Genomic DNA, 27,403 nt, shown 5'->3' on the forward strand with positions numbered 1-27,403 from the left:
TCTTCTTCCACCACTGCCGCCGCCTCCTCTTCATCTGCGGCCCACCGGCGGGGGCCGCCCCGAAGCCCCGCCCTCTCCATCGCCTCCTGCATCATCACTTCCGGTAACCCCGCAAGCCGCCCGCTCCAGGACGCGGAATAGGAGAGGGGCGGGTAGGGAAAGAGTGGCAGTTTGCGTCACGACGTACGCAAAGACGTACGAAGCCGTCGCCAAGTAAGGGCAAAGACCTAGCGACGCGGAGGGAGAGCTAGGAGGAGATGGACTGGACCATATTTTTGGCTGTGATGGGGGGAGAGAGGAGAACTAAAGGGAGAAAAGGGAAATAAGGAAAGGATGAACTTAGATATATTGTTGGCTGTACGGCGGAGCGTGTTTGAAGTTTAAGGAAGGCTCGAGCCTACCCTCGACCTGGGACTGATACTCCCACAGAGGTCCGTCCGGTGGTTTGGTACGGCCTGGCCTACCGGACCTGCCAGAGCTCAGTCGGCCGCAGCTCAGCTGGGCTCCCGGCGCCGCCTCCTCCCAGCCTGCGGTAGGCTGCCGGGCTTCTGTGGGTGGGGGAAGGCTGGACTGATGCAGCGTGAGTGTAGAGAATGGAGACGCTGACTCCTGGCGCGGGAGACTGGGGGAAGGGGTTGGCTCCCCAGGGGCAGGGATGGGGGGGCGGGGTGCGACGTTGCTAGGAGACGAGCCTGTGTGACCCCTCCGCCCCCCCAGCCTCGCGAGGGCGGCTCGGTGTCACCGCCGCTGGCCTCGGCAACTTGCTAAGGGAAGCGGCTTGAGGGCCAGGAAGGGGAGCCCTGGTTTGGGAACGCTGAAATGCTGGTTTGGGGCCCATCTGAGACTTCTCAATCCTTTGGATTCCCGAATGTAAATGGGAGATTAGTAGGGGCAAATCCGGGGCGAGAGGCGTCTAGCTGAGGAAGGTTGACACAGACGAGTCCCCTACACGATACTGAGATTTTCTAAGATAATGAGAACCAGCTTCTTAAATCCCTCGGTCCGCCAAAGTCGTTGCTCCATGACTTTTTATTCGAGTCCGGGAGAAAGTTAAAAAGTAAATCAGTAAGATATCAGCAAGTGAGAAATGCCCCAAAGGTAGCAGTATCAGATGAAGTGGTAGAAGATGGGGGGAGGGCCACTCTAAATCGGATAAGTCTGTTCAGAGGAGGCCGGGTTTACAGAAGTCCGAGAAAAGAGGGAAGCTAGGGAATGAGCTTTCTAGGTGGAGAAAAGAACCAACGGGAAGGGATCTGAGGAAGGAAATGGCGAGAAGGCCATGTGCTTGGAGTAGAAAGGAAAGAACCAGAGCCAGAGTGGTCTGTGATGGAGAAGTGGCAGGGCCTGATCAAGCATAGCCTTTTAGCTCAAGGTGAGGGTTTGGCTGTTTTTTAAATGGAGGGTTTTAAGAAGGAGTGACCAGATCTGATTTACATTTTTAGAAAATCATTCTTGGCTACTGGATAGAGAAGGGTAGACGTAGTCAGACCTGCTAGGAGGCTGTTGCAGTAGGGCCAAGGGGGAGGTGACAGTAGTGTTGTATTCACGTTGGAAATGGAGAGAATTAAATTTGGAATGTACTCTGAAAGTCGAGCTTGCAGGACTTGCTGCCAAATTGGATGTGAAGTGTATGGGAAAGGAAGGAACCAAGGATGACTCCGCAGAGAAAATAGTTTGGAAGGCACTACTATTCTTTTGAACATACTAGTTTTGATAAGTCTATTAATGGCCCAAGTAAAGATGTTGAGAAGTTAAATATACAAGTCAAGGGAAAACTCAGAGAGATAATAAATGTAGCAGTTTATTCCTGGATCACCTAAGAAGAGGGTGCAGATAAAGAGGAAGGCCTCTAAACTCCTTGGGGCTCTTTACATGTAGAGATGATCCAGAGAAGGAAAAGCCAACAGAGGAGACTCTTCACACACACAAAGCCTCCAAGATAGAAGGAGGCCCCGTAATATCCTTGAATAATGGGACCCACCCTCATAATCATTGATACTCATTCTCAAAGGCCTGGCTCAGATCTCTTTCCTCCTTTCCTCTCCCAGCTGTCAGTGCTTTTGGACTCCTGTTTAGGTGATTTGTGTTCATTATAGCAAACCCTACTTTGCTTATTAATTGTTTATATGTCTGACTACCCTGTGAACTATTTCTTCTTTGTGCCCTGCTGGCTCCTATTTCAGAGCCTTGCCCATGGACCCAACATATAGGAACACTGTGTCCATAATGTATCAACCATGGACTTCAACAGCTTCTGACAAAGGTGCATTTGTCCCCGCTGTTGCTGCCACCTCCACCACTAGTTATGGTTGATTTCATAAACTCTAGAAAGGGTATCAGAAGAATAATCAGAAGGCCTGGGTTTCAGTCTTGCATCTTTACTGACCAGCAGAATGGCCTTGAATAAGACCCTTTTCTTTGAGTTTAGGGGTTGGCCTAGATTACAGATTACAAACTGGTGAGACAGATATTGCCTGCAAACGTGGTTTGGCCCACAGATTGATTTAAATTATTTTTTAAAATTTACTTGCCAAATTTAAAAATCTGATTTTCAGCTTCATTTGAAAAATGAGACAATCTGGCAACACCAGCTTGAGGTTCCTACAGAGCAACAGTCAGCTGGAGCCAATGAGATTCTTCTCCCTTCCTCTACCAGCCTAACACCTGTGGGCATCTGATTTGCAGTTTTTTGGTCTAGAGCTCTGCTGTCCATATGTAGCCACAAGCTACATGTAGCTATTTAAATTTAAATGAAATAAAATTTAAAATGCAGTTCCTCAGATGTACTAACCATATTTCAGATGCCCAGTGCCAGTGGCTACCCTGTTGGACAGCAAAGATATAGAATATTTCCATCATTGAAGAACATTCTGTTGGTCATTGTTGGCCTGGAGAAACTCGAAGGTACTCTGGGTGCTGATCATTCTGCGCACTAAAAATGGACAGTCATTGCTCCTACTCTAAAGGAACTTTGTCTAGTAAAGAGCTCCCGTGCTTCTGCAGGTGGGGAAAGTTGCTTACTCAATAGGTGGAGGGTACTTGGAAACTCTCGTGAAGGCGGAGACCTCCTGTGCAGGGTGAGGGTTATATATCAGGTGGTTGGATCAAGGGTTAGGTGTATCTAGTGTTATATAACCAGAGCCCTTTTGTCTGTTTCTTAATCCAGTTTCTTAGGAAATTATCACAAAGAAGGGGTTTGAATGTTTTAATTTAAATGTTTTGTGTTCTCTTGACTTCCCTAGTTCCTATGAAGGGTTCAAATCCTGGGTAGTTACGAACGAATGACTGGGGTTGATCTTCAGCATTGACCAAGTTTTCACCCATTGCCAGCACATACACACAACACCCCAGACACACACCTCCTACTTCTGGTAACTTGTTCTCACTACCTCTGATTGACCCTTACCTTAGCTTTGTCTCTTAAAATATGATGATAAGGAAACAGTTGCTTCCATTTCTTTTGAATTGAGAGACTGAAACTTGGTTTCCATTTGGAGTTTCTATCCCTGAGGGGGCAAATTGCTGTACATCTCTTGGATACAAGAGCCTGATTGGAGTTCCCCTTACAAGTATAAGCTTGTGTGTGCTCCTGTGCTGATATATTTAGGATGAATATATGTGCCTTACATGATCTTGTTTGGGATAGTTTAGAAATCTTTCAGACATAAATATTTTTGGTTTTTCCCTGTCTTCTGAAGATTTCCCATGTTACGGGGCCTATCCTAATTTCTTTTCCTTTAGATAAAAATATGATATACCCTTTCCTCCCTGACCCGTATCTCTGACATACCATATTGTCAATTTCTGTGTAAAAAGATGCTGTTTCAGAGAATAGCCGTGGTATGATTAAGTACACCACACAGGCATATCCTGAGATACACGAAACAGTGTGTGGCATTACACTTCCCCTTTTGGATTCTAGTAACCAAAAACTGAATCCAGGTCAGGAAACAAGTCCATGGGGCGTGTGTGGGGCAGGGAGATGGGGGCACTTGGTTTAGCTTGAAGGTTATTCAATTTAGGTAAGATGATACTGTATAGGATATGGGAATACATCAGAAAGTCGGGAGGGATAACGGATCTAGGAGAAAAGTGCACCCGAAGGATAAGCAAGGAGTAAGAGATAAAGGAAGAAAAATAGGAAGGGAAGCTTGCTCATGCCCTTGGTGTTGGCACCTGCATTGTATTTCCAGTAAGAAGTCTGCTCTGTGGTCTGAAGATAAGCGATGCCTCGGGCAGGGTTATTTACTCATACTGAAGAACAATAGCTCTTTACTGTGCAGGGATTATTAATGATCAGAGGGAAACAGCTTTAGGAAAATCCATTACTGCCACAAAGCGATAATTTCACCAGCAGGCAGCAAAGTTTAGCAGAGATAAAAGAGGCCTCACTGTTCCTCCTTTATTTCCTCCTTTTCAGGTAACATTTGCCTTTGTTAACTCCCAACGCTAAGTGATTTACATGGATTATTATGAACAATCCTCAAAACAACTCTTTGAAGAAGGTTCTGTTGTTTCCCCATTTTAAGAAACTGAGGCTCAGGAAGATTAATATCTTGCCTGATGTGGTGAAGTCAGGATTCAAACCCAGATCATTCCAGAGCCCATTAGTTCATTGTTTGTATTATATCTCCTGTCCTTTACATCTGTGGAAAAATTTTGAATGCCTAAAATCAAGGTAGTCATTCTCTGTTCTGCTATCTGGGGCAAGAAAATCTGTTTGCTTTGACATTATAAGAATGCTTCAGTTCCCTGGAGGTTTTCCAAATGACAAAAGCTTTAAATTATAATTTTTTAGGTTGGTTTTGAACCCTCATCATTTGGGTGCAATGGACCTTATTCCCCCAAAGGATTGTTTTTAAGAAAAAAAATATCAAAAACTCATTTTTCTATATGTTTGATTCTAAGCTTCCTGGAAATATAGTATATCATTTCAGTCCTGTGGACAAGCCCTAAGTGGCCTTAAGAGAACTTAAGAGCGAGGGTTATGTAACAGCTGTGTATACTGCCCTAGATGGAAGTGAGAAGACTGCCTCGCCAAATAACACTTAATCTTCAATTCTCACCCTGACACCCACAGTGCCACTCTTGAAAACATCACTGTGAGGGTTAATTCGTATTTTTAAATGCTCTAGGGTCTTCTGTTGCGAAACCTGATCCAAATACCACTGCATATGTCTCAGGATGAGAATGGTAATTACTGGTGATTATTCTGTGTGGGTAAATTTTTTCTTCTAACAAATGTATTTCAAGCTCCAACTCTGGGCCAGGCCTAGGAGTGTAATGGATGAGACAGGGTCCCAACCTGCTTCTCTCTTCCCCTCCCAAAACACACACAGTGGAGGAAGAAACATAAGTCAAACAGAAAATTACAATAGAGTAGAATGAACATTATGATAGGGGTATCCACCAGGGCAGGGACGCTGACCCAGCGTGAAGAAGGCACCCCGTGAAAAGTGATGAAAGCCGAAGGATGAGAATCAGCAGTTAAGCAAAAAAAGAATATTTCAGTTGTATGGGTTGGGGCCTTCCATTTGGCAAAAAGAAGGAGTCCCAGATCTAAGAAGATAGGGCAGCAGGACACGGGATAGGTCACCACTGGTACATGGTGAACACAAACGATGGATTTCACTGGGTGAGTTTCATTATCACCCTCCCCCAAAATCATAAAGTAGTTGGGAGAGAAATTTGACTACATTATATTCATTGGTTATGATCTTTTAAATTTACACCTAAGGACAGATCTTGAAAGAATGGAGTCTCCTTCCACCTGGGGTTTGAAAGTCAGTTAATTTCCCTTGCCTTTTCTGTCCCTTGTTTGTACTGCAACACTTTTTCTTCAGTAGAAGGCAAAGCCTCATGGGAGTGCAACATTTGGAATTTTGACATTCCTGAGACCAGAGTCATACTTCTATAAATTTCATCTGAGGAAAGGGAATTTTCATCTCTGCTCTTAAACTTCTAAGTGTTCATGCAGTGATGCTTTTTCCAAAGGTGAAAGAAACTGTTCCAAAGGTGGGGAAAAGGGTGAAGTGGATAAAGCCCCTAGTCCTGGCAAATCTTCCTATAGGCCTTCTGCAAAACTATATCTAGACATGCCAAGTATATAGACCCTTTCACTGTATTTTCATTCTCCAGAGCAAGTGGAAGAGTGAGTGGGTGGTGCTTTTTTTTTTTTTTTCCCTAGGAAATTGATCACTGCCTGTTTGGAGTCCCCATTACTGACTCCAAAATAAAAACAGGGAAAAGCTTTCAGTCAGGGAAATAATCATTCAGCTTTTTTGGCTCTTAATCCCAGTTCTCCTGTCAGTTAGGTAGCATTAGGCAAGACTCTTCACCATCTGCAAGACTGGTAGAGTCACAGGTACTTATGATACAGTTTGAAATCCAGCATGTTTTTAAAAATGTAAATCAGACCATGATACTCTTACTTGCTTAAAACCTACCACTGTCTTCCTTTTGCTCTTAGACTACAAATCAAACTCCTTTCCAAGGCCTACTCTCCCAGCCTGTGCTGGATTCTGTCCACCTGTGGTCCCACTTCCCCCATAGGCTCTCAACTGTATTAACACTGAGGTTGGTTCCCACCTCATAGCCTTTGTTCCTGCTGTTCTTTCTTCCTGCATCACCTTCCCCTGAACTCTTCCCATTAATAGGTTCCTGAACACCATTCAAGGCTCAGCTCAAACGTCACTGACCACCCAAAATAACATAACCCCCACCTCTGCTCATTCATATCATATTACTGTTTCATTCCTTGAGAGCACGTATAACCAAAATTATACAAAAATTTTTCTTGTATATCATCTGCCTCTGCCACTAGGATATGAGCTCTAGGAGGACAGGGGACCGTGGCTGCTTGTTTATCACTGTATGCCTAGCCTGGCACATGGGCACTGAATAAATGTTGGATGGATGGATAGATGCTTGGGAGGAAAGAGTAAGACCTGCAGGGTAGTAGCACTGTCATGAGTGCTGGTATCTCTTATGTGATGTCAGCTCCTTTGGAGCGTCAGGGACAGGGTTGCCGCAGGGAACAGAAGAGCACAGCAGTCCAGTTAAGTGCACAGCCTCCTCTGAAGGTGCTGGTGTGTAACATCATTACTGAGGAAGGACAGTTGCAGGGGAGGGGCAGATGGTATATGGAAAACCTTATAAAAGGGTAATTGCAATTCAATCAGGGTGCAAAAAGAATGGTCTTTTGCTCTTTGTAGGAAGGGAGTAGAATTTAGTTCCCATTGTCACAACTGGCTAAGTTCTTTAAAGCAATCAGCAGACATTCAACCACATTTACTGAGATTGAGCAGCCTATTTAGTGATTAGAAGTTGGGGCTCTGACTCCACACTATCTGGTTTTGAATCCTGGCTCCACCTCTTCCTCGCCATGTGACCTTGCTCAGGTTACTTAACCTCTTTTGGCATCAGGTTCCTCCTTTGTAAAACAGGATAATGTAGTATTTACCTGATAGAACTGTGACGATTATGGGAGTTAATATATGTGTGTAAAGTACGTAGGAAGCCTAGCACAGAGGAAGTGCAAAGTAAATGTAGCTATTACTGTTATTATTATCATTCTTATCCTTATTATTATTCCTTTAATGAGCAAAATGCAGTCCCTGCCCTCCAGGAATTCAGAGACTCTGGGAAGAAAAAGACAGTGAAACTGCAAAAGAACAATAGCTGGATGTGATAGAAGCAGAGAAAAAGGTGCTCCAGAAAAGCCTGAGAATAAACTGGTGTCTACAAGTTGAGGTGGCCAGCAGAAAACAGGCATTCTAAGTGAAATGTTGAGCAGAACAAACACCACAGCAGGGTGCCTTATAGCTACAGTTCCCAGACTCAGGTTTTTTGGGACTCCACATCACAATTTCTGCTATTATTTACCTATTTTTTTTGTTTTGTTTTGTTTTATTTTTTTGGCCACACTGCGCAGCATGCCGGATCTTACCCCGACCAGGGATTGAACCCCATGCCCCCTGCAGTGGGAGCGCAGTCTTAAGCACTGGACACCAGGGAAGTCCTACCTATGTTTTAAACCAGCTTAAAAGTTTCTGTTATGTGTTTAAAGGTAGCTCTATATCACTACAAAATAGAAATCACTTTAAATCACGTGTTTGTTGGGCTATTAAAACACATTAAGGGATCACACTAAGAAAATAAATATTTTCTTGTACATCAAAAATTACCTCCCCAACCAGTCTTTGGGACACTTGCTTTAAGGGAAACTTCTGACTATGACCTGAAGCCAAAATGTACTAGCAGCAATATTTGTCAGCCCTTTTTTAATGGTACAGGCTGCACATGGTAGGTGCTTGGTAGTGAGTTTTATCCTGGCACTGTGTTTATGCATGAAATACGATTTGAAGAAAAGAGCCCAGTTTCCAGTCACAGTTCCTCCCAGGCACACTTCCTATCTCTTATCTTTCCTCATTCTGGGATTTGAGGGTTAAGGAAGTACAAAGCAGAATTTGAAGAAATATCAGTCTCAGAATAAAAGTTATAAAACTTTAACTGTAAAAATTCTTTAAGAACTGACTTCACAGGCAGTTGAGACTGAAGTTCAGTTGTGGTCCTCTAAACAATTTCATATTCCTGATGTCGACCATGGGAGAATCCCAGCAGACCCCACTGCATCAGGTCAACCCCTGATACTAGGGAAGAAGAAGAAGGTCTGACTTGGCCTTTCATCAATAGTGAGAGATCATTGATAGTTTTAGAGGAATAAAAGTTGGTTTCAAGCCATCATACCATAGGGAGGAAGACTCTCAGGGAAAAGTCACTTTTCCTAAACAAGTTGCTTCCTGGGAATAAAAATATAAACCAAAAAGAAGAGAGCTTTTTAACAATTTTTTAATTTATGGCTGATTTTGTTTCTAGAATCACAAGCTTTGTAACAACGACTTGCGAATAGTACATAATGGAGAACACAGCTTTAGACTGTGGAAATCTTTTGGACTGTGTTTTCCGGATCACCTGATGTTGGTGAGGAAGACATCACTTATTTCCCTTTCAGGATTAGTTTTCAAATACTTAAACGTTAAAGGGTTTTGAAAATGGTCTTATTAAATACCAATTGTTAGTTCTGCTTGTTACCTTAAATACCATACTTGCAGGGCGTGTGTATCAGCTTATGGTATGTGATCAGTTATAGTTTGAAGCTGTGGTTCAGACAGTAGTAAAAACAAAGAAGTGAAAGTCAGACTTTGGAGAAGGTTGCTGCTGTTTTAATATGCCATACTGCCTTCACTTTCCTCCTTAAGTGTCATGCAGTCAAGGAAGTTTCTTCTGTTAATGACAGGGAAGTGAAGCAGTCATTAATAGAGGTTAGTTGCAGACTCTGTTCCTCACAGGAACTGACTCATGTATTTTCATACGAAACCATGGAGTTTTAGGGAGAGCCAGAAACTCAGAAACCTGTTTCCTTACCAGGAAAAACATCATCAGTTCATCTGAGTTTTCATTACAATTAGCCACAATGCATGATGATCTCTCTTGGTTTATATGAATTCCTTTTAAGCATTTTTTCCTGTGAGGTATAATGGATATCAGAATGGATATCAGGTATGTCCTTTTAACTTTTGAATTGGGTGAAGTAGTGATTTCAAGCTTTTCATCAAATGGTTAAGCCTTGGTTCATTCCTCATTGCTTAAGAAAGGTCATCAGGGTCAGGGTAAGTAAGAGGTGCAATCATACTCAAAAGAGACATTCTCTCTAAGGTGAAGTCCTTGCAATTACTTAGAATTTCTAGATAAACACAGCTCCTTCCAGCTCCCATCTGCTTTCTTTAGCTGCCTAAATTCTCATAAGCTCAGGACCACCCTAAAAGCATGCAGTCTCCATGTATTACCCCTCCCTCTTGGGTTGGAAATGGGTCTGTTCTCAAAGGGCAATGAGCAGCCTACTTCTCAACAGATGACCTGTTTGAGGAAAGCCCAGGACTCATAATGAGGTGTCCCAGTGCCTGGTCCTGCTACTCACTTGCTAAATCTGTCTTCCTTGTCTTCCCAGCCTGGTAATTTGTTAAAGGCAGTACAATGTTCATTCTCCTAAATTTGACTAATCGCAATCCTCTAGTAGTGGGATTTTTTTTCATATCTTCTCTGAATTTCCTTTTTTTTAAATCGAGGTATAGTTGATTTACAATATTATATTAGTTTCAGGTGTACAACATAGTATATATATATATCACATCTTCTTTATCCATTCATCTGTTGATGGACACTTAGGTTGCTTCCCTATCTTGTCTGTTGTAAATAATGCTGCTGTGAACACTGGGTGCAGTTATCTTTTTGAATTAGTGTTTTTTTCAGATATGTACCCCAGGAGTGGAATTGCTGGATCATATGGTAATTCTATTTTTAGTTTTTTGAGGAACCTCCATACTGTTTTCCATAGTAGCTGCACCAAGTTGCATTCCCACCAACAGTTCCCTTTTCTCCACACCCTCGCCAACATTTGTTATTTATGTTCTTTTTGATGATAGCCATCTGACAGGTGTGAGGTGATATCTCATCATGGTTTTGATTTGCATCTCTCTGATGATTAGCAATGTTGAGCATCTTTTCATGTGACTGTTGGCCATCTCTGTGCCTTCTTTGGAAAAATGTCTATTCAGGTCTTCTGCCTATTTTTTAATCAGGTTGTTTTTTTGATGTTTCGTTGTATGAGCTGTTTATATATTTTGCATGTTAACCCCTTATTGGTCATATCATTTGCAAACATTTTCTCCGATTCAGTAGGTTGTCTTTTCATTTTGTCGATGGTTTCCTTTTCTGTGAAAAAGCTTATAAGTTTACTTAGGTCCCATTTGTTTAGTTTTGCTTTTGTTTCCTTTGTCTTAGAAGACAAGTCAAAAAAAACTTGCTACGATTTATGTCAAAGAGTGTTCTGCCTATGATTTCTCCTAGGAGTGTTATGGTTTTCAGTCCTATATTTAGGTCTTTAATCCATTTTGTGTTTATTTTTATAAATGATGTGTGATGCTATTTTGATAACTGTAGCTTGCTAGTATAGTCTGAAGTCAAGGAGCATGATACCTCCAGCTCTGTTCTTTCTGAAGATGCTTTGGTTAATCAGAGTCTTTTGTGTTTCCATACAAATTTTAAAATTATTTGTTCTAGTTCTGTGAAAAATGCCACTGGTATTTTGACAGGGATTGCATTGAATCTGTAGATTGCCTTGGGTAGTATGGTTATTTTAACAATGTTAATTCTTCTAATCCAAGAACATGGTATATCTTTTCATCTGTTTGCATCCTCTTCAGTTTCTTTCATCAGTGCTTTATAGTTTTCTGAGTACAGGTCTTTTACCTCCTTGGTAGGTTTATTCTGAGATAGTTTATTCTTTTTGATATGATGCTAAATAGGATTGTTTCCTTGATTTGTCTTTCTGATAGTTTGTTGTTAGTATAGACAAGTGCAACAGATTTCTATATATTAATTTTGTATCCTGCAACGCTACTGAACTTATTGATGAGCTCTAGTAGTTTTCTGGTGGCATCTTTAGAATTTTTTATGTATGGTATCATGCCATCTACAAACAGTGACGGTTTTACTTCTTCCTTTCCAATTTGCATTCCTTTTATTTCTTTTTCTTCTCTGATTGCTATGGCTAGGACTTCCAAAACTATGTTGAATTAAAAAATTGGTGAGAGTGGGCTGCTTTCAGCTTTTCATCATTGAGTATGTTACCTGTGGGTTTGTCATATATGACCTTTATTATTTTGTGAGATGTCCCCTCTATGCCCACTTTCTGGGGAGTTTTTATCATAAATGGATGTTGAATTTTTTTTTTCACTTTTTTTTTTTTTTTGACCACACCATGCAGCATGCAGGATATTAGTTCCCTGACCAGGGATCGAACCCATGCCCCCTGCAGTGGAAGCATGGAGCCTTAACCACTGGACCACCAGGGAAGTCCCAAATGGATGTTGAATTTTGTCAAAAGCTTTTTCTGCATCTATTGAGATGATCCTATGATTTTTAATTTTTAATTTGTTGACATGGTGTATCACATTGATTGATTTGCAGATATTGAAATCCCACTTAATCATGGTGTATGATCCTTTTGGTGTCTTGTTGGATTCGGTTTGCTAATAATTTGTTGAGGATTCTTGCATCTACATTCATCAGTGATATTGGCCTGTAATTATCTTTTTTTGTGATATCTTTGTCTGTTTTTGATATCAGGGTGATGCTGGCCTCATAGAATAAGTTCAGAAGTGTTCCTTCCTGTGGAATTTTTTGGAATAGTTTGAGAAGGATAGGTGTTAACTCTTCTCTAAATGTTTGGTAGATTTCACCTGTGAAGCCCTCTGGTCCTGGATTTTTGTTTGTTGGGAATATTTAAATTACTGATTCAATGTCATTACTGGTAATTGGCCTGTTCATATTTTCTTTTTCTTTTTTTTGAATTTTATTTTATTTATCTTTTTATACAGCAGGTTCTTATTAGTTATCTATTTTATACATATTAGTGTATAGATGTCAATCCCAATCTCCCAATTCATCCCAGCACCACCCCCACACCCCTCTGCCGCTTTCCCCCCTTGGTGTCCACATTTGTTCTCTACATATGTGTCTCTATTTCTGCCTTGCAAACTGGTTCATCTGTACCATTTTTCTGGATTCCACATATATGCGTTAATATACAATATTTGTTTTTCTCTTTCTGACTTACTTCACTCAATATCACAGTCTCTAGGTCCATCCACATCTCTACAAATGACCCAATTTTGTTCCCTTTTATGGCTGAGTAATATTCCATTGTATATATGTACGACATCTTCTTTATCCATTCGTCTGTCGATGGACATTTAGGTTGCTTCCATGACCTGGCTATTGTAAATAGGGCTGCAGTGAACATTGGAGTGCATGTGTCTTTTTGAATTATGGTTTTCTCTGGGTATATGCCCAGTAGTGGGATTGTTGGGTCATATGGTAATTCTATTTTTAGTGGGTTTTTTTTTGAAGAAACTACAATTATTTTTACTTAAAAATTTGAAAGTGAAATATTATATTTATTGCCTTATTTTTTAAACATCTTCATTGGAGTATAATTGCTTTACAATGTTGTGTTAGTTTCTGCTGTACAACACAGTGAATCAGCTATACGTACACATATATCCCCATATCCCCTCCCTCTTGTGTCTCCCTCCCACCCTCCCTATCCCACCCCTCTAGGTGGTCACAAAGCACCGAGCTGATCTCCCTGTGCTATGCGGCTGCTTCCCACTAGCTATTTTACATTTGGTAGTGTATATATGTCAATGCCACCCTCTCACTTCGTCCCAGCTTACCCTTCCCCCTCCCCATGTCCTCAAGTCCATTCTCTACATCTGCGTCTTTATTCCTGTCCTGCCCCTAGGTTCTTCAGAACCTTTTTTTTTTTTTAATTTTTTAGATTCCATATATATGTGTTAGCATACGGTATTTGTTTTTCTCTTTCTGACTTACTTCACTCTGTATGACAGACTCTAGGTCCATCCACCTCACTACAGATAGTTCAATTTTGTTTCTTTTTATGGCTGAGTAATATTCCATTGTGTATATGTGCCATATCATCTTTATCCATTCATCTGTCAATGGACACTTAGGTTCTTCCATGTCCTGACTATTGTAAATAGTGCTGCAGTGAACATTGTGGTGCATGACTCTTTTTGAATTATGGTTTTCTCAGGGTATATGCCCAGTAGTGGGATTTCTGGGTCATATGGTAATTCTATTTTTAGTTTTCTAAGGAACCTCCATACTGTTCTCCATAGTGACTGTATCAATTTACATTCCCACCAACAGTTCAGGAGGGTTCCCTTTTCTCCACATCCTCTCCAGCATTTGTTGTTTGTAGATTTTCTGATGATGCCCATTCTAACCAGTGTGAGGTGATACCTCATTATAGTTTTGATTTGCATTTCTCTAATAATTAGTGATGTTGAGCAGCTTTTCATTTGCGTCTTGACTATCTGTATGTCTTCTTTGGAGAAATGTCTATTTAGGTCTTCTGCCCATTTTTTGATTGGGTTGTTTGTAATTTTAATATTGAGCTGCAAGAGCTGTTTATATATTTTGGAGATTAATCCTTTGCAAATATTTTCTCCCATCCTGAGGGTTGTCTTTTTGTATTGTTTATAGTTTCCTTTGCTGTGCAAAAGCTTTTAAGTTTCATTAGGTCCCATTTGTTTATTTTTGGTTTTGTTTTCATTACTCTAGGAGGTGGGTCAAAAAAGATCTTGCTGTGATTTACGTCAGAGTGTTCTGACTACGTTTTCCTCTAAGAGTTTTATAGCGTCTGGTCTTACATTTAGCTCTTTAATCCATTTTGAGTTTATTTTTGTGTGTGGTGTTAGGGACTGTTCTAATTTCATTCTTTTACATGTAGCCATCCAGTTTTCCCAACACCACTTATTGAAGAGACTGTCTTCTCTCCATTGTATATCCTTGCCTCCTTCATCATAGATTAGTTTACCATAGGTGCGTGGGTTTATCTCTGGGCTTTCTGTCCTGTTCCTGTTCTATATTTCTGTTTTTGTGCCAGTACCATACTGTCTCGATGACTGTAGTTTTGTAGTATAGTCTGAAGTCAGGGAGTCTGATTCCTACAACTCTGTTTTTTACCCTCAAGATTCCTTTGTCTATTCAGGGTCTTTTGTGTCTCCACACAAATTTTAAGATTTTTTTGTTCTAGTTCTGTAAAAAATGCCACTGGTAATTTCATACGGATTGCATTGAAATCCTAGATTGCTTTGGGTAGCATATTCATTTTCTCAATATTGATTCTTCCAATCCAAGAACCTGGTATATCTCTTCATCTGTTTGTGTCATCTTTGATTTCTTTCATCAGTGTCTTATAGTTTTCTGAGTACAGGTCTTTTACCTCCTTAGGTAGGTTTATTCCTATGTATTTTATTCTTTTTGTTGCAATGGTGAATGGGATTGTTTTCTTAATTTCTCTTTCTGATTTTTCGTTGTTAGTGTATAGGAATGCAAGAGATTTCTGTGCATTAAGTTTGTATCCTGCAACTTTACCAAATTCATTGATTAGCTCTAGAAGTTTTCTGGTGGCATCTTTAGGATTATATATGTATAGTATCATGTCATCTGCAAACAGTGACAGTTTTACTTCTTCTTTTCCAATTTGTATTCCTTTTATTTCTTTTTCTTCTCTGATTGCCATGACTAGGACTTCCAAAACTATGTTGAATAATAGTGGCGATAGTGGACATCCTTGACTTGTTTCTGATCTTAGAGGAAATGCTTTCAGTTTTTCACCATTGAGAATGACGTTTGCTGTGGGTTTGTCGTATATGGCCTTTATTATGTTGAGATAGGTTCCCTCTGTGCCCACTTTCTGGAGACTTCTATCATGAATCGGTGTTGAATTTTGTCAAATGCTTTTTCTGCATCTATTGAGATGATCATATGGTTTTTATTCTTCAGTTTGTTAATATGGTGTATCACATTGATTGATTTGCATACATTGAAGAATCCTTGCATCCCTGGGATAAATCCCACTTGATCGTGGTGTATGATCCTTTTAATGTGTTGTTGCATTCGGTTTGCTAGCATTTTGTTGAGAATTTTGCATCTATATTCATCAGTGATATTGGTCTGTAATTTTCTTTTTTTGTAGTATCTTTGACTGGTTTTGGTCTCAGGGTGATGGTGGCCTCGTAGAGTGAGTTTGGGAGTGTTCCTTCCTCTGCAATTTTTTGGAAGAGTTTGAGAAGGATGGGTGTGAGCTCTTCTCTAAATGTTTGATAAAATTCACCTGTGAAGCCATCTGGTCCTGGACTTTTGTTTGTTGGGAGATTTTTAATCACAGTTTCAATTTCATTACTTGTGATTGGTCTGTTCATGTTTTCTATTTCTTCCTGGTTCAGTCTTGGAAGGTACACCTTTCTAAGAATTTGTCCATTTCTTCCAGGTTGTCCACGTTATTGGCATAGAGTTGCTTGTAGTAGTCTCTTATGATGCTTTGTATTTCTGCGGTGTCCATTGTAACTTCTCCTTTTTCATTTCTAATGTTATTGACTTGAGTCCTCTCCGTCATTTTCTTGATGAGTCTGGCTAAAGGTTTATCAATTTTGTTTTTTTTCTCAGAGAACCAGCTTTTAGTTTTATTGATCTTTGCTGTTGTTTTCTTTGTTTCTGTTTCATTTATTTCTGATCTGATCTTTATGATTTCTTTCCTTCTGCTAACTTTGTGTTTTGTTTGTTTTACTTTCTCTGGTTCCTTTAGGTGTAAGGTTAGATTCTTTATTTGAGATTCTTCTTGTTTCTTGAGGTAGGATTGTATTGCTATAAACTTCCCTCCTAGAACTGCTTTTGTTGCATCCCATAAGTTTTGGATCGTTGTGTTTCATTGTCATTTGTCTCTAGGCATTGTTTTCATTTCCTCTATGATTTCTTCAGTGATCTCTTGGTTATGTAATAATGTATTGTTTAGCCTCCACGTGTTTGTGTTTTTTACGTTTTATTTCCCTGTAATTTATTTCTAATCTCATAGCGTTGTGGTCGGAAAAGATGCTTGATATGATTTCAATTTTCTTAAATTTACTGAGGCTTGATTTGTGACCCAAAATGTGATCTATCCTGGAGAATGTTCCGTGTGCACTTGAGAAGAAAGTGTAATCTCCTGTTTTTGGATGGAATGTCCTATAAATATCAATTAAATCTATCTGGTCTATTGTGTCATTTAAAGCTTGTGTTTCCTTATTAATTTTCTGTCTGGATGATCTGTCCATTGGAAGTGAGGTGTTAAAGTCCCCCACTATTGTGTTACTGTCGATTTCCTCTTTTATGGCTGTTAGCATTCGCCTTATGTATTGAGGTGCTCCTATGTTGGGTGCGTATATATCTATAATCGTTATATCTTCGTCTTGGATTGACCCCTTGATCATTATGTAGTGTCCTTCCTTGTCTCTTGTAAGATTCTTTATTTTAAAGTCTATTTTATCTGATATGAGTATAGCTACTCCAGCTTTCTTTTGAGTTCCATTTACATGGAATATCTTTTTCCATCCCCTCACTTTCAGTCTGTATGTGTCCCTAGGTCTGAAGTGGTTCACTTGTAGACAGCATACATATGGGTCTTCTTTTTGTATCCATTCAGTGAGCCTGTGTCTTTTTGTTGGAGCATTTAATCCATTCACATGTAAGGTAATTATCGATGTGTATGTTCCTATTACCACTTTCTTAATTGTTTTAGGTTTCTTTTTGTAGGTCCTTTTCTTCCCTTGTGTTTCCCACTTAGAGAAGTTCCTTTAGCATTTGTTGTAGAGCAGGTTTGGTGGTGCTGAATTCTCTTAGCTTTTGCTTGTCTGCAAAGCTTTTGATTTCTCTATTGAATCTGAATGAGATCTTTGCTGGGTAAAGTAATCTTGGTTGTATGTTCTTCCCTTTCATCACTTTAAATATATCGTGCCACTCCCTTCTGGCTTGTAGAGTTTCTGCTGAGTAATCAGCTGTTAACCTTATGGGAGTTCCCTTGTATGTTATTTGGCATTTCCCCTTGTTGCTTTTAATAATTTTTCTTAGTCTTTAATTTTTGTCAATTTGATTACTATGTGTCTCGGCATGTTTCTCCTTGGGTTTATCCTGCCTGGGACTCTCTGCACTTCCTGGACTTGGGTGGCTGTTTCTTTTCTCATGTTAGGGAAGTTTTCAACTATAATCTCTTCAAATATTTCCTCGGGTCCTTTCCCTCTCTCTTTTCCTTCTGGGACCTCTATAATGCTAATGTTAGTGCGTTTAATGTTGTCCCAGAGGTCTCTTATGCTGTCTTCATTTCTTTTAATTCTTTTTTCTTTATTCTGTTCTGTGGCAGTGAATTCCACCATTCTGTCTTCCAGGTCACTTATCCATTCTTCTGCCTCAGTTGTTCTGCTGTTGATTCCTTCTAGTGTATTTTTCATTTCAATTATTGTAATGTTCATCTCTGTTTGTTTGTTCTTTAATTCTTCTAGGTCTTTGTTAAACATTTCCTGCATCTTCTCGATCTTTGCCTCCATTCTGTTTCCGAGGTTCTGGATCATCTTCACTATCATTATTCTGAATTCTTTTTCTGGAAGGTTGCCTATCTCCACTTCATTTAGTTGTTTCTCTGGGTTTTTATCTTGTTCCTTCATCTGGTACATAGTCCTCTGCCTTTTCATTTTGTCTGTCTTTCTGCGAATGTGATTTACATCCCACAGGCTGCAGGATTGCAGATCTTCTTGCTTCTGCTGTCTGCCCTCTGGTGGATGAGGCTATCTAAGAGGCTTGTGCAAGCTTCCTGATGGGAGGGACTAGTGGTGGGTATAGCTGGGTGTTGCTCTGGTGGGCAGAGCTCAGTAAAACTTTAACCTGCTTGTCTGCTGATGGGTGGGGCTGAGTTCCCTCCCTGTTGGTTGTTTGGCCTGAGGAGACCCAGCACTGGAGCCTACAGGCTCTTTGGTGGGGCTAATGGTGGACTCTGGGAGGGCTAACACCAAGGAGTACTTCCCAGAACTTCTGCTGCTAGTGTTCTTGTCCTTGGGGTGAGCCACAGCTGCCCCCCACCTCTGCAGGAGACCCTCCAACACAAGCAGGTAGGTCTGGTTCAGTCTCCTACTGGGCCACTGCTCCTTTCCCCAGGTCCTGATGCTGACACTACATTGTGTGTGCCCTCCAAGAGTGGAGTCTTTGTTTCCCCCAGTCCTGTTGAAGTCCTGCAGTCAGATCCCAGAGGGGCCACAAGATCTTCAGTCATCAGAGAGATTTTCTGTTGTACTTATTATACAGTTCTTAGGTGGACAAGGAAGTAGACCAACAATTTTGAGAAATATTTTCAACAAGCTTATGATGAACTAAAAAACAGTTTGCAACCTGACAAACTCTGGGTGGAATTGAGCCTGCAGATTCATTTTATGTTTGGTACTCGCATTTTCAAAAATAAGGAATTACTGTCTTTTTTGAAGTTTCATATTTTAAAAATCTCGACTGCCACCTATTGTTAAGCTATCAGGAAATCTGGCACCCTTAGGCCCTCAATTCTACATGACAGCAGCTGGCTGGGGCAGAGTAGCAACTGTCCCCTTTCAAGGGGGGACATCTTCTCTAGTTGGCCACTGTCCCCACCCAGCCGGTTTCCCTCATTTTGTTACCTGCCAGGCTCCAGAGGCACTTGAGTTTGCAATCCCTGCATTAAACTCAAGTTCACACTTAACTAGAAAATTCAGTTATTCAAAATGTGGCTTCTCCTGTGCACTCAGGTTAGTGATGTAATTTTACCAGAATACACACTAAAAGCATCATTCCTAAGATATTCTGGCAAAGAATATACTGGTTTAAAGAACACTAAATGTGCATTTTGGTTTTGTCATGTTCATAAAAATGGCCATCATGGCAAACAGCAAGGTTGAGCAACCTTCAACCATGGGATGATGTACAAGGCCACCTAAGAGACTGCTGGTATTCATATAACACCGTTCTGGCAATGCTAGCAAACAGATCTGTTCAGAAAGAGCAGTTATTTCTAGACTAATTAAAGAGCTTGATTTTTAAAAATGTACAGCTGCCTCCCTGCCTACTGTCAAATTGAATTTTTATGTAAATTTTTCCTCTTCTATTTTGGTGGGTCGGAAGATGACAACGGCAACACGACAAGAAGTTCTTGGCCTCTACCGCAGAATTTTCAGGCTTGCGAGGAAATGGCAGGCTGCATCAGGGCAGATGGAAGACACCATTAAAGAAAAACAGTACATATTAAATGAAGCCAGAACACTGTTTCAGAAAAACAGAAATGTAAGTAGGTTCTAGCTGGAGATTGCAAGGCGGAGAGCAATTTCTTGTGGTGCTTGTTCATTTCTTTTCTGTTCTAAAGTTGAGAGGACTGAGCAGCACAAGTCAGAGTGACAGAGTGTGGAGCAGGAAGGGGCCAGAGGCACAGCCTACCTGGCTTGCCCAACCACTGAAAAGCAGAGCCCAGCCCGGGCTTCTCTCTCCACTCTTTTCAGGTCTCAGTCCAGCGGGTAAGTGGCTCAGCATCTTCAGAAGACCCCATGAGCCAGGTGACCTGAGTCAGGCCAATGAGAATTTTCAGGGTAGGATAGGTTCCTCACACACTGTGCCTGTTGTCAGCCACTCCCACAGGAGGTGTGCAGTTAAATTTGTTTTTTTTTTCAATTCATAAGCTATTCAGAGCCTCCAAGTATAAACCCATTCAGAGGGAAGAGAATAGGATTAAGACAGGGTTCCCTTCATAACTTAGCTTTGAACTCAAGCCTCTTTGGCTAGCAGAGAGACTTTGCCCTTTGGGACCTCAGAATTGGGTAAAATAGTGCCTCCATTTGCTAGTTGAACCCAGACACCAGGGAGCCAAAAACCATTCCAAGAGGCTTGATTTGACAAACCATAAAGCATCTAGCTGTCAGCTCCTTAGGAAGACTGCCTGGCCCTAAGCATGGAAGGAAGCTTTCAGCTCCTGACTTTTCTTGCCTTTTTCTCATTGATCTCATGGATTCAGCACTGTCACTGTTCACTTCGTGAAACTTCCTGACAATTTACTCTCTTTACTTTTCCCTCTCTGGCCCCATCTCAGTCTCCTTTTCTGCCCTGTCTTCTTCACACACACGCCTACCAGCTGTAAGCGTCCTCTGAGGTCAGCCCTCCGCACTGAGGCCCAGAGACCATGGTTCCAGATCCCATATCTTGACCTGTCATCAGCCACCTGCAGGAACTCACCACAAGCATAATAGCCTAAAGCAGAACTCATCTTTCCACAAGAACACCTCCCCTTCCCAGCTTTCCCATTTCTGTCATAGCTTCTGCCACTATTTTGTGACCCATTGCTCTCATTCTTTCATTCAACAAGTAGCTGAGTGTCTACCATGTTCCAAACACCAGACTAGACATCAGGGATATAACTGAGCAAAACCGAGACAGGGTCCCTGAAAGATGTTTCAGAGTTAGATAGAAAGAAATGTAAAATTACAATTGGGGTAGTGCTACACAAGAAACCGTCTCAATCTACAATATCCTTCCCTTCTCATAATCCCTGAAGTCTCCCTGCTTTTTTTTTTTCCCCCCAAGTGACAGGCAGCAATGGCTGCTATTTTTTTTTTAATTAATTAATTTATTTATATTTTTGGCTGTGTTGGGTCTTCGTTTCTGTGCAAGGGCTTTCTCTAGTTGCGGCAAGCAGGGGCCACTCTTCATCGCGGTGCACGGGCCTCTCACTATCGCGGCCTCTGTTGTCGCGGAGCACAGGCTCCAGACGCGCAGGCTCAGTAATTGTGGCTCACGGGCCCAGTTGCTCCGCAGCATGTGGGACCTTCCCACACAGGGCTCGAACCCGTGTCCCCTGCATTGGCAGGCAGATTCTCAACCACTGCGCCACCAGGGAAGCCCAGTCTCCCTGCTTTTAATACCAACCTGCTTGTGAACTTTTTCTGCTCTTACCATAGACCATGCATACCACATCAGAGTGTATGTACCCCCCAAGGTCCTGAAATAGTCCTTTGAGGAATAGGAGTAAAATATTGTAAGTGCTGTTTCTATTTATTTTTATTGCTCTTTTAAAAATGTCTATTTTATATATATTTATAATGGAATTATTAATATCTTTAATAAACTTATAAATACACATATGGGGCTCAGAAATTTTTTTTTTTTTTTTTTTGGCCACACTGTGTGGCACGTGGGATCTTAGTTCCCTGACCAGGGATTGAACCCAGCCACGGCAGTGAAAGTGCCAAGTCCTAACCACTGGACCACGAGGAATTCTCAGGGCTCAGAAATTTTTTATTGAAAGAAGTAGATGATCAAAAATTTGCAGACCACTGAGCTATACCTACCCCTAATTAGTTGGTGATATTCTCTTTTTTTTTTTCTTGTTTGTTTCATTTATGTTGGTATGGTCTCCTTAACTAGATTGTCAGTTCCTTGAGCACATAGACAGTTTCTTATCCTTTTCTAGTATATCTCATGGGCCCTGCCTTGTGGTTGTCACTAAATTAATGAGCATTTACAAATACTTTGATTCAGCTGATCTTCTCCAGGAAGTCTTCCTCCAGTTCTCTGCCCTCACCGAACCCCATGATGGCCACCTACTCTGCTATATAGGAATCTATATAGCAGTCTGTAGCAGTCATTGCCCTTGTTGATTATATACCATTGTGTCAGAGTTGTTCTGCCTAGGTAATATCCTTGATAGTTGAAGGCAGGGACCATGGCCTCACAGTGTCTAGTCTGGTGCTGGGGATATCATAGTAGTATGTGCCCAGTAAACCTTTGCAGGTTCACTCACCTAACTACTGCCCAAGACCCTTTGGGTTTTCAGTTAAGGCAATAATAATCCTTCATTTGCCTCTGCTTGAATTGGCCCAATGTGGTGTGAACCAGAGGGAGGTGTATTTGCCAGTGGTGAAGCCCGCGTGCCTAGAGCCTGTGCGCCGCAACAAGAGAAGCCCCCGCAATGAGAAGCCTGCATGCCTCAACGAAGAGTAGCCCCTGCTCGCCGCAACTAGAGAAAGCCCGCGTGCAGCAACGGAGACCCAACACAGCCAAAAATAAATAAAATAAATAAATTTATATAAAATACATACTTGTTTTACCATGTATTAGAAAGAAAACAGTGTCAGATAATTTTGCAAGTACTGTGCTTAGAGAGTCCATTTAAAGAAAAAGTTTAATATTAGTATAGGTAGTTGTGGATATGGCAGAATCGTGGAGGCAGCCTCTGAATGACTGATTTGGAGAACTGTAACCCAACTTGTTCAAATGGACAGCTGGAGCCCCAGGAGCCCTCAGCCCCCTTAACCACATCTTTATTAGGGGCTTCTTTCTTCCTAATCCCTCATGTAGACATAAGTAGTCTCCTGTAACCTCACTTGCTATAAGTGCTTAATAATAACCCAAAGGTATCTCATTAATTGGTCTAAATCCTAATGAGCAAATGAGAACATGGAAATCTACTCCCAAGGTGGACATCAGAGCAATAGCTTCTGAGAAATACAGAGGTCAGAAAGCTGAGCCTCTGTCCCAAGGGACTCAGCTGTGGTTCTTTCTATGTGTTGCAGTTTCTGGAACTTTACTCCAAGAGGTACCATAGGACAGAATGCCCTTGGAATTTCCAAGCCACAATGGCCCCAACTTCACTGTGGGTGTCATCTGGGGCTGATGCAATCCCAGCTCTGCTTTGAGGCCCACTTACAAACTCTTAGCAGAGGCATGTGTTGACTCATTTTCCATCCTCGGAGTGAAATGGTTTCTCCCCTTCTCCTCCCTGGCTTTCTGCTTTTCAGAATGAACTTTTCATTCCTTTACTTGAAGTTGTACTACCACAATTTAACTGTTTTGAAATTTCAAATGTCATTTCTTTTCCTCGCTAATGAGCAAGACAGTTTACAGTTCAAAATAGAAGGTGGATCATTCTCCAATATCTTACTCGGGGTTTCTCGACAGCACTTGCTGATAATTGGGTTACTTGAAAGTAACTTGATCAACAAGGGGAGGGTATGAAGAAGCACTGTTGTTCATTGTCGGTGGGAATATAATTTATAGATTGTTCTTAGGAATGTAAATTGGTACAGCCTCTTAGAGGGTAATTTGAATCTACAGGGAATATCTGTGAGAATTAAAAAAGCATGAACCCTTTAACCTAGCAGTTCTCTCTCTAGGAAATGATCTTTCAAATATATTTGCATGTGAGCCAAAAAAATTTTTAGAGGGATCCACTGTTTATAATGGCAAAAGATTGGAAATAACCTAAATGTCCATCAGTAGAAGATTGGTTAAATTATAATACAGCCTTATGTTGGAATTTTGTGCAGCTGTTAAAAAGAATGGGGCAGCTCTGTATGTGTAAATATAGAAGGAGCTTCAAGTTGTTAGTGAAAAGGCAAGGTTCAGAACTTTCATTTTTATAAGAAAAAATGCTAAGTTTACAGAGGTATACTTATATATGCATAGAATATCCCTGGAAGAACAAACAAGAAACTTCTGATAATTGTTATCTCTGAGAAGGGGAACTGGGAGACAGGAAGAAGAGGGAGACTTTGTTTTACATTATATCCATTTGTATTATTTGAATTATTTTTACCATGTGCTTGTATTATCTACCTCAATAATTTTTAAAAGTTAAATCCACAGGAAATTTTATACTAAATTGCTTTTGATTTTTCAAATTACCAATATTTAATTTAGTGGCTAATGAACTGAAAAAAGTTTAAGAAAATGTGTACCTGTACTTTATGTAGCATTGGAAAGATGCTAACAATCTCACCTATTTTTCCCTTTTAATAGCTTACAGACACAGACCTGATTAAACAGTGTATAGATGAGTGCACAGCCAGGATTGAAATTGGACTGCATTACCAGATTCCTTATCCAAGGCCAGTAAGTGTGACTCCAGTTAACATGTGGTGTGTACTTATCCTTGTCAACCCAGTTATTTCCAAGAATGTGTACCAAGAGGGCTAGTGTTTGCTGAGAAGTCTAGAGCTACTGTAGCAGGCATGTTGGAAATAAGCTACCCTTGCGTGGCCACCAGCCCATCACAACAGACTAAAATGTCAATTGAACGCCTGATTTCTCCTACTTGAACAACTTTCCCTTATATGGAAGGGAAAGCCAGCTCACATTTACATAGCTTTCTCTTCTGACTTTCACCTTTTTTATGGAAATATTTTTATTTTCCTTATTGTAAAACACAGGTTTATTGTTAATGAAAGAATAAAATTCAAATATTAAAGGAATTAATAAGGTAGAAAGTGAAAATTGTCAAAAATTCTCACCCTGTGGAAGTGACCACTATAACTGTTGAGTGGGACCATATGAAATTGCCAATATTCTACTCTTGACCTACAAAAACAGCAATTTTATATTGTATTGGCTCAGCCTAACAGTTTGGTAATATATCCTTTTGGTCTTTTTTTCTATACTCATGTACGTACATTTTCCTTACTTAAAGTACATGGGACCCTAGGCATACTGTTTATCGCCTATTTATTTTACTTCCTCTCTTTTGGATATCTTTTAAAATGGATGCATTGTATCCTATTGTAAGAATATGCCATAATTTAACCAGCACCCTTTCACTAGACATTTATGTTGGTCCCAGTTTTCCACTATGCAAAGAACATCTTTGTGTATACACTTTTTTCCTCACCTTCTTTGGACTCTCATCTCACTGTGTGATCTGTGGTTTTTTCCTCCATGCAGGAAATATGGCAAAGAAGAGCACAAGCTTTTGAATCATACAGATCTGGGTTCAAATCCTGGTTCTACCACTTAATGTATAATCTTGAGCAAGTTATTTAACCTGAACCTCCATTTTCTCATCTGTGAATATTAGAATAATAATTCTCTATGAGATTATATTGAGGATTAATGTGTACAAGGACTATAAGGAATAATGAGTCAGTATAGAGTTAGCACTTAGCAGAGAGCATGGTACTTAGTAAATCTTCAGTGAATATAAGCTGCTGCAATGATTATAATTCTTAATATTTTATTATTATTATTATTATTATTCAGATTCATCTACCTCCTATGGGCCTTACCCCACTACGAGGCCGGGGACTTCGAAGCCAGGAGAAATTGAGGAAATTTTCCAAACCAGTATATCTCAAGTCTCACGATGAAGTTTCCTAACCCAGAAAAAAAAGTTTTTTTCTGAGAATGATGAGCGAACTAGGCCTTAAATGTAAACCAGACAGCAAAGCTCTTCTTGATTAGCAGCAAAAATCCAAATATCTTCTTAAAACCTTCGAAATACTGGTACTCACCCCATGATGTGTGCTCACACATCACTACAGTTTGTCAGGATCTTGCTGCCTGAGTGGACAACACTAACCCTAGAGGTCATGGACCTTAAATCCTCACTGAAGCATCATTTGGAAACAAGACTAAGGCCTGTGGGCAGAAGACTGAAGGGTGACAAAGCTCTTCAAGGGAATGCCGATCACCAGACATGCCAGCTGATATGAAGAAATTAGCCAGTTGCTGGAAGTTCTCATGGCTACTATAAAACTATATACCACCCCTCAGAATATTTTTAGGCTTTTTTTTTCAAGTTATAGATTTGCTTAAAAGTGGGCTTTTTGTGTGTGCTTTGTTGTCTTTTGACGCTTCCAATTTCCACATAAACTCCCCTTAAAAAGCGCATCATTGGATCAATCATGGTTTTTCATTGAAATTTTATGAGACCCATCTCTGCCCCAGACATACACATACACAAAAGTTCATGTCTTAGGTAAATGCATATGTTTAGTTTATCTTAAAGCCTATAATTACTTTGGAAACACTTAGGATCTGAAAGGCTCACTAGAAACTCATACTGCATTCATTATGAGAATTTTACATTAACATAATTAGGAAGTACATGAGCTAAGCTGGCTTTCAAATTATATCCAGACTGAAACGGGACAAGTAGAGATCAAAACACAAAGGACTTATTAAACCCCTGCCATGTGTGGATACAGGTGCGATTCCCCTGCATGTGTGGATACAGGTGAGTTTCCCATGGCAGTTCATTTGTACGTCAGCGTCATTCCCTCTTACCTCCAAAGGGGCTGGGTAATCACCAATAAAGAAAAATCTCTAGTGATTTTGGTCTCTCTGTACTGTTTTCCAGAATGGCCTTGTGATCCTCAAAAGCAGCAGTTGATAACTTCCTGCCCATACCTAGATTTAGGATTCACTTGTCACACAGATTCTCTAATTTAAAATATGTGTATTTCAATTTCAAAACCCGTTCCTGTGAGCAGGAACATACTTTTTCATGCTCAGGATAAGTAAGTATTACAGGGTTTGGCAGTGACATGGAGAGCAAGTATCATACTGTGTCAGTAGAGAGATAGCATGTACATATTTAACACAAAGGCAGCTATAGGCCTTTGATGGAGAGAGAGAAATGTAAATGCGCTGGCAGGCATGTCGGCCCCTCCATGGCCATTCGGTGAGCACATACCCCAGCCTCGCTTCAATCAGGAGACATCAGTCTGCTATTCCGTCAGTCACTCTCCTATCTGATCTCATTGTGGAAGCATTTCCCTACCAAGAGGTGGTTCTGATGTTTAAAGTTAAGTATTTCTAAAGCAATATAAGGCCTGTGAACTCAAGCCAACTGCTTTATCTGGTGGTCAATCAATGAAACACTGACCTGTTCTTGCATTGGAGGAAAAACTGGCTGTGCTGAACTGAGTGAAACATGACTTGCTGTCTCCATCATTGTCCCTTTCTAAGTAATTCAAGGTGATTTTGAATATGCAATTTTTGTTTTACGCTCTAGGGGTTAGAAACCATCCTTCCTACCCAGACTCTTCCAAAATGGAAGTCCATCTAATGCTAGCTAACCTCTAAGTACCTTCTGTGTGCCAGGAATCTTCCCTAAACGTGAATTTTATATGCCTAGCCTCCTTTGCAAAGATGCATATTCTATTAC

The 27,403-nt window shown here is 40.6% G+C and overlaps 1 protein-coding gene across 6 annotated transcripts; it reads left to right on the forward strand.

The window, feature by feature from the left end:
- The first annotated feature begins 25 nt into the window (after positions 1 to 25).
- Positions 26 to 26,566, forward strand: LYRM1 (LYR motif containing 1). 6 transcript variants are annotated; one of them, XM_082431146.1, is made up of 6 exons: positions 224 to 532; positions 2,802 to 2,903; positions 18,514 to 18,566; positions 19,603 to 19,761; positions 24,262 to 24,354; positions 25,495 to 26,566. In XM_082431146.1, exons 4-6 carry the CDS (start codon positions 19,603 to 19,605, stop codon positions 25,609 to 25,611), a joined length of 369 nt encoding a protein of 122 aa, XP_082287272.1. In that variant the 5' UTR covers positions 224 to 532; positions 2,802 to 2,903; positions 18,514 to 18,566; the 3' UTR covers positions 25,612 to 26,566. The 6 variants fall into 6 exon arrangements, with proteins under 6 accessions (XP_082287274.1, XP_082287272.1, XP_082287271.1 ...); XM_082431145.1 differs by lacking the exon at positions 18,514 to 18,566 and having other exon boundaries at positions 224 to 580; positions 2,802 to 2,904; XM_082431144.1 differs by lacking the exon at positions 18,514 to 18,566 and having other exon boundaries at positions 2,802 to 2,904.
- The last annotated feature ends 837 nt before the right edge of the window (positions 26,567 to 27,403 follow it).

Source organism: Balaenoptera physalus, assembly GCF_965194825.1.
Source record: "Balaenoptera physalus genome assembly, chromosome: 16".
Classification (NCBI taxonomy): domain Eukaryota; kingdom Metazoa; phylum Chordata; class Mammalia; order Artiodactyla; family Balaenopteridae; genus Balaenoptera; species Balaenoptera physalus.

Coding starts and splice junctions, on each gene's coding strand:
- LYRM1 (XM_082431148.1), top strand. CDS start 19,603: ATGACAACGGCAACACGACAAGAAGTTCTTGGCCTCTACCGCAGAATT. Junction 19,762..24,261: donor TGTTTCAGAAAAACAGAAAT/GTAAGTAGGTTC, acceptor CCCTTTTAATAG/CTTACAGACACAGACCTGAT. Junction 24,355..25,494: donor AGATTCCTTATCCAAGGCCA/GTAAGTGTGACT, acceptor ATTATTATTCAG/ATTCATCTACCTCCTATGGG.